The 16,202-nt window shown below is 50.0% G+C and overlaps 1 protein-coding gene across 1 annotated transcript in view; it reads left to right on the top strand.

The window, feature by feature from the left end:
- The first annotated feature begins 283 nt into the window (after positions 1-283).
- The window catches only part of Ccdc33 (coiled-coil domain containing 33), an 80,430-nt gene continuing 64,511 nt past the window's right edge, over positions 284-16,202 (top strand). The window contains exons 1-2 of the mRNA XM_038323773.1: positions 284-304; positions 5,296-5,459. Of these exons, the coding sequence (XP_038179701.1) occupies positions 284-304; positions 5,296-5,459 (185 nt within the window). The remainder of the gene's footprint in view (positions 305-5,295; positions 5,460-16,202) is intronic.

Genomic DNA, 16,202 nt, shown 5'->3' with positions numbered 1-16,202 from the left:
ACTTCCTGCTTAGCTGGCCATGCCCCAAATACCCCCAAGCACCTCCACCCACAAAATCTCTCACTTCTGAGAGAGATCCAGATTGCATACACCCACTCATATTTCCCTTACCCAGTCCAGACCCCAAAGTCAGTGTATGGCACCCATGGGACCACGCTGACCGACAGAGACTCAACGCACCTGGGTCAGCTGTCTGGCAGGGCCAACAACTGATCACCTGCCAAGCCCCGGTGCTGATGCTAACCCCCAAGACCGTTAAGTGAACGCTCCTGCCCCCAAGAGGATGGGACGGCAAAAGACAAAGGTGAGGCTGGGCCAGCGGCTGTCACAGCTGTGTGAGCGTGTCCTTGTTCTCTGATGGTGACAAAGGTGCTCCTTCTCTGGGCTTCAGTCACTGCAGTAAAGATATTCTGTTCTCTGAGGCTCTCAGAGATGACACGCAGTGTTCCCAAAGGTGGTTGCTGTCTTGGTATGTTCTTGCCTGCGAGCCTGCTAATGTTGCCCATTGGTCACCATACAATCCTTAGTTGTATGGCTCTCTCTCTTCTCTCGCCTCATCCTTGCCTTTACCTTGAACACAGATCTGGACCTTCTTCTAAGAAGGGATTGGGGGGGCAGTGGGGAGCAGTCTGTTTTGGTCACTGATGTATCCCCAGCACTCAGATAGTGCATAGGGCAGAGAAGCGCTCGATGAAGACTTGCGGAAGAACAGCAAGAGCCCATGGGGATGGGACCAGAGCCCTGAACCGCTCCTTGTATTTTGAGTCAGGGTCTCTCAACCTGGAGCTCACCGATTGGCTAAACTGGCTGGCCAATGAGCTCTGGAGAACTAGGATGCCTTTCTGTAGCCCCACCCCAACCCTATCAGTGCTGGGATCACAGAGTCAGGCTGCCATGTGCCCAGCTTTTAAGTGGGTGCTGGGATCTGAATTCTGCTCCTTGTGTTTGTTTTCAGGTTTTGTTGATTGTCACCATATATCTAGTGCTCAGAATAGTGCCTGGCGTGTAGCGGGTGCTCAATGAAGTTGTGCTAGCGAACCCTTTACCCCCCGAGCCATGCCAAGCCATCTCCCTCATTTTGCTTCTTTTGCCATTGCTCAGCTCATCACTTTTTTTTTAAACTGGAGTAATATTTCTAAATTTCAATGCTCTTTGTTCATTACAAATATTGTTTTATTTATGCAGCTTTCTCCCTATCTTTTTTTCTTTTTTCTTTTTCTTTGCTTTCTGATGCAGGGTCTCACTATGTGGTCCTAGCTGACCCAGAACTCAACGTGCATACCAGGGAAGCCTTCAGATTTGTGGTGATCCTCCTTCCTCTGCTTCCTAAGGAACAGATAGGATCCCAGGCATGAGCCACCAAGCCTGGTTATAATCAGTACTGTAAGGCCTCCCTCCCAGTGCTGAAGATTGAATGCAAGGGTCTCGTGCATGCCAGGCAGGCTCTATACCTGCAAGCTCTCTCCCAGCCTGAATTTTTAAAAAAAAATGTAGTCAAACCCATCAATTATCTTTCTTATGGTTTCTGATTTTTTACATATTTTTTTGAGGATCCAGCCTGGGGCCTTGGACATTTTCAGTATGTGCTCTCCCACTGAGTTCCTCCGCAGCCCTGGGTCATAGTGCGAAAAGGCGCTTCTGCGTCAGACACTGTGACTTCTTCCTGTCAGCAGTCAATCCTGAGGCTGCAAGCCCTAGGGGCAGACATAGTAACCCAGAAAAGGAGCCTGTATGAAGAAGCATGAAAAGAGGGGAGAAGTCTCATATCCTGAGTCCTTTTCCTTAGTAGAAAGGGGCCTTACCAGCTATCCCAGTGCATAGGCAATGTCGGTCATCAAAGCTAAAAGGAGTGTGAAGTTCTGGTTTTCTTATTACTGCTGCTGCTGCTGCTGCTGCTGCTGCTGGTGGTGGTGGTGAGTGGGTGGTTGTGTGTGTGTGTGTGTGTGTGTGTGTGTGTGTGTGTGTGTGCGTGTGTGCAGAGTTCAGAGGATAACTTTTAGAAACTGATGTTCTCCTACCATGTTCTAAAGCAAGAGCTCTCCTGTCGTTTCTGCCCATCAAATATGGCAGGGTAGTGACCTGTGAGTTTCTGGACAGTTTTCTTGTCTCCATCTTGTTCCAGCAGTGCTAAGATTACAGATGCATGACACCTCATCTGACTTTGTATATGGGTCACAGGGATCTGACTCACATTGTCAGGCTTATCCTGCGAGAGTTTCTGCCTGCTGAGCCATCCCACTGGCCTGAGAGACCATTTTTTAAGCCCAACATCCAACAGAGCTTAATAATTTGCCCAAATGGCGTACCAGAGTCTCAAGACCCTCTCAATTCAGCATCGCTCTTGAGGGACAGCCTCTTCAGCTGGGGTGCTTTCAGATATGGACCCTTCTGGGAGAGAGATAGGGGCTTCTTAGTATTCCATGTCTTCCCAGATTTCTGGAAGAGCAGACAGGATGGAGTGAGTCTTGTCTCATCCCTCTCCCTGGCAGGGCCGCCTGAAGCCTGATTTGTCAGCTGCTGGTCCCACCGCCCCCTCAAAACCCACTCCCTCCTCAGACCTCCAATAGTGTCCCAAGCAATGAGCCTTCTGGGATTCTCAGGGGCATATGCTGGCTATTGTTGGTTTGTGGAGGACAAGTTCATTTGCAAGGATGGACAAGACGTCGGGGTTCGCAAACCTGCCCAGGGCCCGAGCGAGCCCTAAGGGGTGGCCAAGGGAACTCTGTCTGAAAACTGGCAGACTTTGTGCCTATCACCAGCCCGTTGTCTGTGAGACAATAGTCTGCTGATTTCTGTATCTTAACAGCATTGCATGGGTGAGCGAGAATGGGGCCCGAGAGGCTGTGATGAGCATAGAGTTCTGCTCTCATGGAGAAAGTTTCTCTGCCCAGGGTCAGTATCTTAACCCACAATTCCTCCTTACCATATAACCATGTATATAACCTATATTATATATATATATATATATATATATATATATATATATATATATGAGACTATATTTCTCCACCAGTTCTTCAGTGTAACCAGGGCAGAGACAGACAGAGCACATTGGTCCTGACGCAAGGACAGGACACCATGGGTAGGAAAGAAGCAAAGGGAAGATTGGCAGCCCAGGCTCATCACATGTCTGCCCCCTACAGGCCATACCTTGGGCCCAGCCTCTCAGGCCTGAGGCCCAGCATGTTCATGGGCTACATGCCTTCAGGCCTCACCAGGAGGTGCCTGCCTAGCAGATGGCCTCAAGCACATACATGAAGCACACATGTGAAGCACACACGTGAAACACAAGTAGTGCTTCTGCAACCACTGTTTTGGGGAAGGCTCCCCTGAGAGGGCCCCATGGAGGAGATGGGGAAAGAAGATACTCAGATCCCTGGACCTGGCAGAGGCCTACTGGCCTCCCGGGCTGCCAAGGATTCATGGAAACCCTTAGATAATTGTCATGTGGAGGGGCCATCACTTCTGTGGCCCCAGGGTGCCCATGGTAGGCTTGTGTCCTCATAGCAGCAAGGATGTTCATTTGGCAGTACAAAGCTCTCCTAGCCTAACTTCATGGAACCCTTAGACATACCAAGCCCTAGAAAAGTCAAATCCCAAATCATTCTAGACATTCCCACTGGTGCGCAGGGAAACTGGCTCCAAGAGGGAGCATCTCAGAAGGGACAAAGGTGCTATGACCCAGGTCTCTTGGCTTGCCAGCTGCTGTCACAGAATACAGGAAAGCATATGGGTGACTACAGGTTGTGGCAAGGCACACAGTGAGAACAGTGTGCTAGAAGGAAGTCCTCTGACTTAGGGGAGGCCGTGGTCTGTGAATGCTCCACCTAGCAGGGCTCCCCTCCCTTAAACTTAACCTTACAACGCAAGGGGGGCGGATACCTCCCCTTCCACCCTCCCTTACCATGCAGTGGGATGGGCAACTCTCATCAACACCTCTGCAGATGGTGACAGGCCCTGCTGGGTCCTGTTGTGGGGGAGGGAGGGAGTTCAGTCCTTAGTCATAGGCAGAGGAGGAGTCTGCAGAACTGGCGTGTCTAAGGCTGGGAAGCCCTGTTCTCACCTCCTAATGAGACAACTTGTTAGGCAGGGACTGCAGCCTGCAGCAAGAGAGGGACGTGGCAGGGGATGCGGGGTTGGAGTCTTCTGGAAAGAGCCGCCCAGGCAAAGGGAATACCAGGACAAAGGCTGGGGGTGGGGCGGGGGCCGACTGGGGATGAATAAGGGAGTTGTGGCTCCTGCTGGGTTCACCCATGCAGTACCATGGCCCCGAGAATCGAGTTAATCAGCCTTCACAAATGTACCCAGGGCTAAGCCATGCTGTTTCCTTTTCCGGTGCTAGGAGGCAGGAGGGTGGAGCAGAGTGGTGGTTCCTGTCTGACATCAGCCCTCATTGTCCCATAGGATGTATATGAGATGCTAGGACCTGAGGAGCAGGTAGCGTTGAGGAGTTACAGACAGAGGTACCCACAGAAGCTTAAGGGGAGACTGTGCCTGCAACAGGGGCATACCAAGGGCTAGGGAAAAAGCAAGAGAGACCCCAAAGGATAGTGTATGAGACAGAGGTAGGAAGAAAAATGGCTTCATGGGCTACTGTTCTGTGATTCAGGAAGCAGGGTAATGCTACAGAGGGGAGAAGGTACTGGAAGGAATAGACAGTCAGACCTATCCTGCCTACAGACTACAGGCTATATCCAGCCTCTTGCAGCCAGGACTCTTGGTGAACACAGCTCAACACAAAATCATAGCATACTTACTTAAAACCTAAAACTTGTGTTTTTCAATCTTATTATTTGTATTTTATCTACTGTTAGTGTGTGTGTGTGTGTGCGCGCGCGCACGCGCATGTGTGTGTGTGGCATCAGGTGCATGTGGAGATCAGAAGGAAACCATTGTCGAGTCTGTTTTCTCTTCCCACCAGGGGTTTCTGGACTCTGCCTCGGGTCATCGGGCTGACACAGCAAACGGTGAACCAACTGACATACTTGTTGTTTGGCAACAAGGTCTCGTGTAGCCCAGGCTAGCCTCAAACTGGAGTAGCTAAAGATGCCCTTGAACTTCTGATCCTTTTGGTCCTCCTGCCTCTACCTCTTGAGGGCTGGGATTATACATACGTACCACCATCGGCAGTTTTTATAAATTTTTTTCCTGATGTTTTGTTTGTTTTGTAATTAAATGCATGGTTCCTTAGCCAAAATTATAATGTCAAAAGCTTCCAATGCTTGGTAGAGGTTGTGGGTGATGGTAGGGAGCTTTCCGTCAGATGAGTTTGCTTAGTCCTGGCTCTCCCTACAGGTTCCTGGAGAGCCAGTGGAGCCCCTGGATACCTCTCCAGACCCAGATCCTGACACCAGCTACCTGGCTCCCTGTAATAAGGAGACTGTTGTGGTCACTCTGCATGGAGCTACTGACCTTCCTGCCAGCAATGACGGCTCTGATCCAAGGCCGTATGTGATGGTGTAAGTGGCTGGAGAAGCAGGGTTAGAGGTGGGGTTGGGTCTGGAAACAGAAATCGTCTGATGGATATTTGGAAGCTGAACTCCTGAAGGGACTGTGGTCCCCAGAGGCATCATACTAAGGCTGTACAAATAAGAAGCCTGTCCTGTTCCCTGCTGTGTGGTAATTGCTGCCAGGACTGAGCAGGGCCTGACTTCCCCAGGGCAAGGCCCTTGTCTGCAGCGCCTATCCTGGGCTCAGTGTGGGATGTGGATGGTCAGGGGAACCGCTATAAGCACAGATCTGAGTTCCAGGACATCTGAAGTTTGTCTTAAGGAAAAGGAAAAAAGAACAGGGGTACTTACAATAGAAACAGCACTCCTACGAATGGGAATGTGCTAGTGAGCTGGAAAGGCAATCTTGGAAAAACTCAGCATGGACTCGTTACCTTCTACTGGTCATTTGTATCCCATCATGTATAGAACAGGCTTTTTCCTGGAGTCCTGGGTAGGGGATGGCTTCCAGTGTTTCTTTACCAAAGGGCTCTTTGGTGGCCTCAATCTTTATGCAGCTTTCTGAAGTTCTTCCTTATTCTCCTACCACAGAAAGACTTGGGGTCTGCCTCTCTTGGCTTTTGGGGGTCCCAAGAGGTTATGCTGCTTGCAGGCGCCTCTGTGGGCCCTTGCTTCTCACTTCTGTCATGGGACTTCTCGTCCTTTAATACATTTCTCTCTCTCTCTCTCTCTCTCTCTCTCTCTCTCTCTCTCTCTCTCTCTCTCTCTCTTTCTCTCTCCCTCTCCATCCTTGTTTAGCCTGGTGGCCAGGGCCTGCCATGCCATGTCTGCTGCCCACCTCAGGAGCCTCATTTCTCCTCAAAGCGCATATGAGGCAACACCATAGCCAGCCAGCTTTCCCTCTGGAGGGACATGAGTACTGTGCTAGAATGGGGGCTTTCTGGCTTCTGCAATCTCCCATAGTTCTACCTGACACCTCCCTGCCTGCACCCCTGCCTGCACCAGGCACTCCCTCCCACTGCTCAGTTCCTTTGGAGAATGCCTGTCCCCGCCCTCCTGCACACAACACTGAATCTTCACCTTCAAAGCATTCCTCCCGCCTCCTCCTCCAGGCAGTCAGATCTACCAGGGTAGATCCCCTAGCAACGGCAACACACGTGTGTTTCTAGTCTGTCCCTAGAACTGAGGCTTCTTGCAGATCTCAGGTCTTATTCTCCATTTTTCCAGCTGTGCACCCAACAGGGTCACAGACTAATGGACGTAGGATGCAAAACTTGGCTAAGATGACAAGCAGCCCTTATCCCACCCCTTCTCCCACGAGGTACAGAGGCTGTGCTGAAGAACAACAGGTGAAGAAGCTCCTGCCTGGTTGGCCCAGAAAAACCCCACTAGCCCCAGCCCAGCTTCCTGCCCTCCCTTCCCCCAACTCCATTTCTTAACCCGGGAAGGGACAGGTGGCAGAAAGCTGCTTGGCGGGAGGTTGGTTTCTATTGGGAAATGTCCCTCAGCTTCTCAGCTATTTCCATAAACCAATTATCACTGATCATCTCAGGAGATTGAGGCCCTGCTTGTCACCAATCCAGCCTGGGCTGTGGAGGGGAGCGTAGCTGGATGGCTGTATTGCTCAAAGACCCCTGCCCCATCACCCTGTTGCCATAGGAACATGTAGGGAGGGGAGTCTAGGGGACGTGAGCCTGGATAGGAGTGTGAAGCACTGAGCACATCCTGGTTCCTCTGACCCACCAGCACAGCATGCAGTATAAAAAGTGGGAGGCGTGCATCCCTGCTTCCTTTTTCATGATGGGAGCAGGGCCTGTGCCAGGCTACAGCCTGGTCCCAGAGCTCCAGGCTAAGCTGCCAGCAGCTCCGAGTGGTGCTAATGAGATGCAAATGAAAAGAAGAAGGGAGGGCTTCTGGGAATGAAGGCCCAGCTGCCAGGACCTAGAGCTGGCTTTCAGTGCTAACCCCCAGCCCCAGGTAGGACTCCCAGAAGGAGGAACAAGAACTCCCAAGGCTCTAGAGTTGGGCCCTAGACCCCAGGAAGAGTTTGATGTCTTCCCAGAAATGATTACAATATAGAACAACAAAGTATGCAATAAGAAAGTCCACTAAAGTCTTTTCTCATATGGATATTTCAATGTGTGTGTTTTTTTAATTATAAACATTTGAATGTAAAATCTGAAACTGTTAAGATCTACAAGTAAACAGTTCCCCCTAGGATCCTTACATTGGTCTTGGCAATGTTTTTTTTTTGAATTTGACATCAAAAGTATAAGCAATGAAAGCAAAATAAACAAGTGGGTGACAAGAAGCTGGAAAGCTCCGTGCAGCAAAGGAAAACCTCCACTGACTTGAAGAAGCAGAATGGGCTAAAACACGTGCACACCACACATCTAATGAGGAGCCGAAGCCCAGAGCGTATGGAGAGCAACACCCTCTAGTACCAGAAAACCAACTGGATTTTGAAAAAGGACCTGCTAAGGCAGCACACACCTTTGATCCCAGATACAAAGAGGCAGAGGCCAGTAGATCTCAGGGAGTTCAGGACAGCCTGGTCTACAAAGTGAGCTCCAGAACAGCCAGGGACACAAAGTAAGGCCCTATCTCAAAACAACAATGAAAACCAAAGCAATAACAGGCAGAGGAGCCTAGAAGTATAGCTCCAAGGTAGAGTGCTTGCCTAACATATACTACACCCTGGGTTTGATCCCCAGCCAAACCTAGCTTGTCAGCACTTGGCCACTGGGGAAGATCAGAAGTTTAAGGCCGTCAATCATCCTTGGCTTGCAGTGAATTCAAAACTAGCCCATGCTGCATGAGTCTCTCTTAAATACGTGCATCTAACTGGGTGACAGGCGACAGGAAAAGGTGCTCAGCACCGCTTACCATCTCAGATGTCCAAGTCGGGACCTGAAGGCCATCCCACCCACACCCATTGAGTGGGTTTTTATCAGAAAGACAGGTAGCCACTTGAGATGACTCAGAAGGTAAAAGTGTTTGTCACCAAGTGTGACAATTTGAGTTCAACCCTGGAACCCACATATAAGAGAGAACTGATTCCCACAAGTTATTCTCTGACCACACAGACACCATGACCCGTGTGCCACTCCACCCCATGAACACTCAAATAAACAAAATTAATTGTTTCATTAATTAAATGCAATAAAATTGCAAATATTGGTCAGAATGTGGAAGGGAGGAAATCGCTCTACACTATGGCTAGAAATGCAGGTTCATACAGTGGAAAACACCGTGGATGCTCCTCAGACATTAAAAATAGGATTAGTATAGATCAATCCCACCTCCGTATACATATCCAAAGGAAATGAAGTCAGTATCGTGAAGCAATGTCTGCATCCCTGTAATACAGCATCATCACATGAAGAGATGGAATAAACCTAAACATCTGCCCATCAATGAATGGGGAAATTATATGCACACACACACACACACACACACACACACACACACACACATAAGCACATACATACACATGTCATGTGTAACTTCCTCTAACACAGAAGACATAAGGTTAAGTTAAAGAAGCCAGGCACCAAAGACAAATACCACACTATTTCTTTTAATGTGGAATCTTGTTGAATTCACAAAACAGAGAGTAGAAGGATAGTGCCAGGATCTAGGGATGGAGAAAATAGGGAGATGTCAGTCAGAGAGTCCAAACATCTGCCTCAAGGTGAATACATTTGGGAATCTACTCTACAGTACGGCAACTGTAGTTAATATAGTGTTGTAGACTTTTAATGTGGTGAGTTTTTGGCACTCCCACCAAATACACACAAAAGGATAACTGTGAAGGGGTGGGTATGTTAGCTTTATTGCATGGTATCGTTCATAGTAGGTAAGTATGTCAAATCCTACTATACATTTCTAATACATGTTATTTTTACTTTCCAATTATACCCCAATTAGGTCAGAATATATATATATATATATATATATATATATATATATATATATATATATTTACTCTATATATAACTTCTTACTCCAAGAATTTTTACTCTGCTTTCCAATGTCCTGAGTCTAGTAGTCCAGCTTGACTTACTGAGTTCTGCCTGTCCACGTTGGCCCACCTCAGGTCAGGGTGGAGATTCTGGGGTCCTTATTTGAGACTTCTCCTGTCTTCTTTGGTTTTATTGCTTTTCTAGTAGGCAGATTTATAGTTGAGGTACTGGTTGGAACACGGAGCCCCAAACTACTCACTCATCTGCTTCACTAGTGGGAGCTGCCAAGGGTTCAGGCCACTTCACCCCTCTGTAGTCATTCGCCCCAGCCAGTCCAGTTACCACAGCTATCTAGCCAATCAGGTTCAGTGGCTTATTCTTTGGTTCTGCAAGTCTCTATTCAAGCCACCTTCTAATCCTACCCCATGGCAACAATTCTCTCTTTAGTTCCTTGCGGGCACAGTACCTAAACTACATCCAAGGGATATCTCATCTGTGCGTCCCCCAGTAACAGTAGTGATACATTATTAATATTGGGGTTCAACCTGAATATCTACAAAGCAAAACAGACAGCCACTGACTCTTACCTCGACCTCAGTCAGAAATAGAGATCCTGCCTCCAGGAATCTCAGAATGAGACTGTGTCTGAGAGCTGTCTCCTCCTGTCTTATAATCATCTCTAGTTCTGGGATTAAAGGTGTGCACCCCTGGGATTAAAGGGATGTACCACCTGGTTTCTATGGCAACTAGTGTGGCTACTGGGATTAAAGGTGTGTGTTACCACTGCCTGGTCTGCAAGGCTGACCAGTGAGGCTGTTTTACTCTCTGATCTTCAGACAAACTTTATTGAAATACAAATGAAATGCCACTACACACTAGTCCCTGGTGACCACTCACTGTCCTTCGAGCCCTTTCTTCTCTTGGCTTCCAAGATACCCTGCCCACACTTCCTCTGTGGCCTTGCTCCACCTGTCTCCTACACAGCATTACGTGTTAGCCAACCTTGTTTCCTCCAAGGCTGCACATCGCTGATATTCTCCATGCCATCTCGTGCCTGTCCTGGCATCAGGAATCCCATCCTGGCCCATCCAATCTACCTATGTCTTAGAGCACCAAAGCCCCCTCCCTTTATCTCTTGAATTTGGTCATGTCTCTCCACCACCCAACAGGCCACTATGCTTTCTCACCTGTTCTAGGTATATCTAATCTTGCTCATTTGCCAAGTTCCTTCTAAGGGAGGTTTCCCTTTTTTGCTGTGGCATCAGAGTACCAGTGACCCCATGGCTCCTTACTGTGCCCAGGATGAAGAGAACTCCAGGCCCAGTATGGCTGAGTCTTCACTAGTTGGCTCTTTCAGGTTCCCAGCAGCAGGACTCCACTTTTCTATCTTTGCCCCAGCCATAATAGGCATTCTCCAGTCCTTACCCTGTCTCCTCACACCCCAAGCCTTTGCACTCCTCTTCCAACCTAACCTCCTCCAAAAAGAGACCCCTGATCTCCCAGGCTAGCTTCTCCCATTGCCTACCTCCACAGTACTATAGACTTCCACCGTGATACAGCTTTGCCTTCCTATGATTAGTTACTTTCTGTCCATCAGGTCTTACCAATTCTAAGAGCAACCACCAGGTCTCGCTTGCTCACTGTTCTTTCCCCATTACAAAACCCATGTGATAAAGGAAGCTGGAAGCTAGTAATTGCTGTATGTGTGTATGCATGCATGCATGCATGCATGTATGTATGTGTGTATGCATGCATGCATGCATGCATGTATGTATGTATGTATGTGTCTGTATGTGACACTGTTCTCACTTGCTGTGTGACTCTGGGAAAGTTACTTCACCTCTTCGTGCCTGAATGCCTCATGTGGGAGCATCTGAAGAGTCTTGAGGATGGTAGAACCAGGCAATGGGCGATGCTGGCAGGTCCAGTGCAAAACACTCCTCAGCCAGCACTCATGCCGGGCACATGAAACCCACCATACAAAAGGTACAGGGTAGTAGAAAGAAATCAAACTGGGGTCAGGAAGACCGAGAGTCTGGCCCACTGCCCCTGCCTTTTAGTCCCTGGTCTTCAAAGTCTCAGTCTTTCTGTGGACCAGGATGTGAATGCTGGCCTCCATGTTGGTACAGGCCTGGTAGGCTGGCTTCCTCTCTTGCCTGGGAAACTGTCTGCTCTTTCGAGCCCTCGCTGTATTGCACAAGGCAGGCTCCACACCCAGGTTTGCTGGACCAGTGCCAGTCCCCAGGTCTCCCCTAACTTGTCCAGTGTCCAGTACCTATCTACCAGCCTGGCACAGAGAGACATGTCAGTCACAGTCCAGCAGGGACTGGGAAGGCAATGGTCCTGACAGGTGGGGGTACCCCAGTGGGCCGGATGGGGAGCACCAGGAGATGGCCTGTGAATTCTGACTCCTAGCCAAGGTCTGGGAAAGGACTGCCAGTGCTGGCAGCTGCTGCCTTGGCTGCCTGCTGCCCTGAGCTAATGAGTGGGGCAAAGTCAGCCTGGGAGGTCCAGGCCTGGCTTCACTGAGCTGAGCTGAGGGTGAGAAACAGGTCAGGGTTAGTCAGTCAAAGTCAGGCATGAGCCTTGACCCTGGTCCACACTGAGCCTGATCTTGGTCACAGATGGTCCCGTCCCTTGTGACTACTTGGAAAGGACATTGGAAGTAGGCAGTAGAGGTCCCAGTAAGGGGAGAGATAAGGACTACATGTTTAAGGTGAATGTGCCCCAGAGTGTGTGTAGGTTTCAGACCTCATCTTATAGCTCAGGGCATTTCTAGGATCTTTGTGGTCTCACAGTGAATGGGTCCCCAAGAGAAGACCCAGGATTCCAAAATCCAAAATCCTTTCTATTTCCTGGCTGAACTGATCTTTTATGCAGTAGTTTCCTCTCTTGAAAGAGGAATGTTGGCATCAAGGCCCCAACAGTCTTCCAAAGAGATGCAGAGACCAACCTGAAGACCCAGCCTGTGCTCTGGACCTAATCACCCTGCACTGGCCAATAGGTCACAGAGGGCAAGAATCTGAGCAGAGAAGTTAGAAGTCCAGGATGACTCATAGGTGACCTCTGCCTCAGCTACTCTAGAGTTGAACTTAGCAAAATTAACACTAATAGGGACCATACTTGAGGGACAGTTCCAGGAAGAAAGCAGACCTCATGTGTAATTTTGTCCTGTTTTAAGCACACCAACAATCCAGTTCCGTATACATTCCTAACCACGGGGCCCTGGAGTGAGGGGCTGGGCTGAGGAGACAGTCGGGCCGTGGAGTAGAGCAGACAAAGGTACCAGTTCCCATCTGACCTCTGACTCTAGAAGAGATCAAGGCTCCTTGTCTCCCAGAAGGAGTCCCCTTGGGAGAGAGACAAGGCTGGGGAAGTAGATCCTGGGTGGGCTCTGGGACTCCATCATTCTGTAAGGCCCCAGCCCTGTAGCTTACTCAATTTCCTGCCCACACCTGCTCCATATGGTTTCACTTCCGAGGCTCACAGCCTCCAAATTTTTGTTCTGTAAGAACCTCCCTATGTCCCAGGGCTGTAAACACAGCTGGTGGTAGTGGATAAAGTAGGGCTGGCCTGGGACGCCCCCACTCCAGCCAGACTGTAGTTAGGAGCATTCTTTCCAGATGTTCCCCCACCAGCCCAGCACAAGGCCCCTGAGGTCTCCTGAATTGAACATTCATTCAGCCCCTGACAGTAGGACTTTCTCCAGGGCACCAGACTCCTGAGAATCAGCCTGGAGGGCAATGCTGCCCAACAGAAGCAAGCATGCTTGGGGAGAGGGCGAGGAGCAGGGCAGGGAGAGCTCTTTCTGGAGTCCATTGGGCAGGGATGCCTAGGCCCCAGCGCTTCTTACTGAGAATGTGCAGAGCACCTACCGGGCTACTCCCTCCCCAGACACCATGGGCAGCTGGGAGTTTGGACTTCACTCTTAACTTTGTTAAGAGCTCCACCTGCCCTTGCCTCCTCCCTGTGTGTGACTCTCCACCCAGCCACACAGCTTCCCTCAGAAGGGGCTTCACTAACAATTCCAAAGTCCACCCCTTCAGGGCCAGACGGTTGACATAATCCTGAGGGCATTGGTGTGTGATGTCATAGGGTGTAGCAGAGCCTGGCAAAGCCAAGGGCCCTAGCTCCCTCAGAGAACCCCCCCACCCACCCAAACAACCGCCTACTGATTTATGCTTTGAGGAAACTGGGGCTTTGCCTCCACTGTGTTGAAATCTAGATTTCTGTGTGAAACTCAGAGTTTGCAGTGCAGGCCAAACTTGGTCAACTACAATCTACAGCGGTCCCTTTAGATCCCTGCCCCCTGCACTCATCTCAGACTTAATGCCACATCCAGCTTTGTGGGTTGGTGGTCTCCTCCCAGGAGAGTGACTTCCCCTGGCACTGTCCCTTGTGTGAGCGGGCATTGTCTTTTCTTGAGGCCTCCCTTTTTCTCATTTCCAGGATGGCCAGTTTCCCTTCCCTGTCTCCAGCTACTGCTAGTCTCCACACCTGTAAATACTGCTTCAGGTTCCACTGCGGCCTGTTCTATGCACCCCTTCTCTCCTCAGAGCCTCTTCCGACCCAGGCACCCTCACACTGCACTCTGAAAGCCCCAGAAGCCTTGGGTCCAGCCCTCTCCTCAGCCCTGTGAATGGCCAGAGCCACTTCACCCTATCTGGTGCCGTTAAGTACAGGGCACTGCTAGTGGAGGAAATGTTGAAGAAACAAGTCTGGATCCACGGCAGTGGAGGCAGGACCAGGATTCAGACGTAGAGCTCTGCACCGGAACCCCAGTCCACCTCCCTGGACTTCAGAGGCACCAGCAGCATCCTCAGAAAGCTGTGGGTTTATCTCTGGAGAGGATAAAGGGTAGAATTCCTCCCCTGTTCCCACAGGAAGGGGGCTAAGAGGGTGAGGGGCAGGCAGATGTGACCCCGTCTTCCCAAGCATTTTGAGACCCCGAGGACAGCTGGGTGCTGTGAAGGTGTTGGAGAATTTTGATCCAAAAACTAGCTCAGAACTGTGGCTGGGAACTCGGAGGATGGTTGGCGTGCCCAGTAAAAATAGAGCCAAGACCCAGCTATGAAGCCCTGTGGTAACTGGCTAGGATCTGGGCTGGACCCCTGAAGAGATCCTATAGCCAGGCTTTACTTCTGCCATCTTTAAGGCTAGTCCACTGGGACAGCCCTTGGAATCTGAGCTTGCCTTCTGCTTCCAGGGCAGAGCTAGGAGCCGATGCAGTACAGGCGGGGTTCCAGCCTCTGAGCCAAGGGTGCCCACCACAGCTTCAGGAAAGGAGCTGCCTCCATGGGCCTTTCCACCACCATCCCTTGTCCTCATTCACGCTAAGTTGGGACCCACTGGCCAAGACTGGGAAATTAGATATGAGCACCTGACATGGCCAGTCAGGTCCCTACTCCTGAAGTCAGGAGTGTACATGGGAGGAAGGAGTTGGTAAGGCGACACTTGCCCCACTCCTTTGTCCTCTGTCCACAGTCTTCCAGTCCCCAGCATTCGGGCAAGGAGATACCCCAGACCTCAGAACCTAGGAATAATAAATCTGAACATTCAGGAAGAACTCTGAGGCTGGGAAGTTCACCCCACTGTCTGGCCTGGGTTCCCTGCTTACAGAGGCTTACTATCTTTGGGAAACAGGGAAATCCCCTTTCCAGGACACAGTGTGGCAATGCCCAGTATACAAGGTTGACTCTGTTTTCCCCAGACATTGTGTTCTGAGGATTACAGGGGTGCTAGAAGAGAGGATTGTCAATGACTGATCTGTTGAGAATCTCTCAAGACACGAGACCTTCTAAAGTTGTCTCACTCGGACCCACAGCTTGTCACGGGAACTGTCATTTGCCCACACAGGATTTTGGTGACTCCCTAACCTAAGAAGGTGACTTCTGAGAGCCTCACCAATAAAGACCCAGGATAGATGCCCCTGAGGCTTGCAGGTCTTTGGCCCAGTGCTGTCCCCAGCCTCAGAGACTATCTTTGGGAAACAGGGAAATCTCCTTTCCAGGACACAGTGTGGCAATGCCCAGTATACAAGGTTGACTCTAAGTTTTCCCCAGACATTGTGTTCTGAGGATCACAGTTCCCTCTTGAACCATATGGGAAGATCCACCCAGCGGACTGAGTTCCGAGAAGGGATGGCGTCCCCACCACCATGAACAGTTCCTCTGAGAACAGCTGAAGTGGACAGGAATGAGGAGGAGAGTCCAAGTCTCATCTTGGTTTTTTGGCTTTTTAAGACAGGGGTCTTAATGTAGAGCCCTGAGTGGCCTAGAACTTGCTATGTAGACCAGGCTGGCCTCAAACTTAAGGTAATCTTCTCCCAAGTGAGGAACCATGGGGATGCACCACCACACCCAGGCTTAACTTGAAAGAATTTTGGCTTAACCAGATTTTCTTTCTGTTTCCAAAGCTAAGGCATTTCCTATAGATGGCAGAGTTGTTGGTTAGTAGGGAATCCCTGACCTTAGCTTATACCTCCTGGCTTCAGAGTCAGCTCTCCTGGGGAGGAAGACTCTCCTAGTTTGCTTCCATGTTGCCTTAAACATCATGAGCAAAGGTAGCTTGGGAAAGAAAGGGTTTATTTCAGCTTACAGGTTGCAGTCCATCAGGAGGGAAGCCAAAGCAGGAACTGTGCTTTGGCAAGACCGGTGCTGAGGCAGAAACCCAAGGAAGAATGTTTTTTACTGGCTTGCCCTCTCTTACTTGCTCAGCTACAATTTCTGCTGTAGTCTAGGCCCTCCCGCCCAAGGATGACACCGCCCACAGTGGGCGGGACCCTCCT

Source organism: Arvicola amphibius, chromosome 3 (genome assembly GCF_903992535.2).
Source record: "Arvicola amphibius chromosome 3, mArvAmp1.2, whole genome shotgun sequence".
NCBI lineage: Eukaryota > Metazoa > Chordata > Mammalia > Rodentia > Cricetidae > Arvicola > Arvicola amphibius.
Note: the sequence above shows the minus strand (reverse complement) of the source record. Positions and strands in the feature narration are given on the sequence as shown.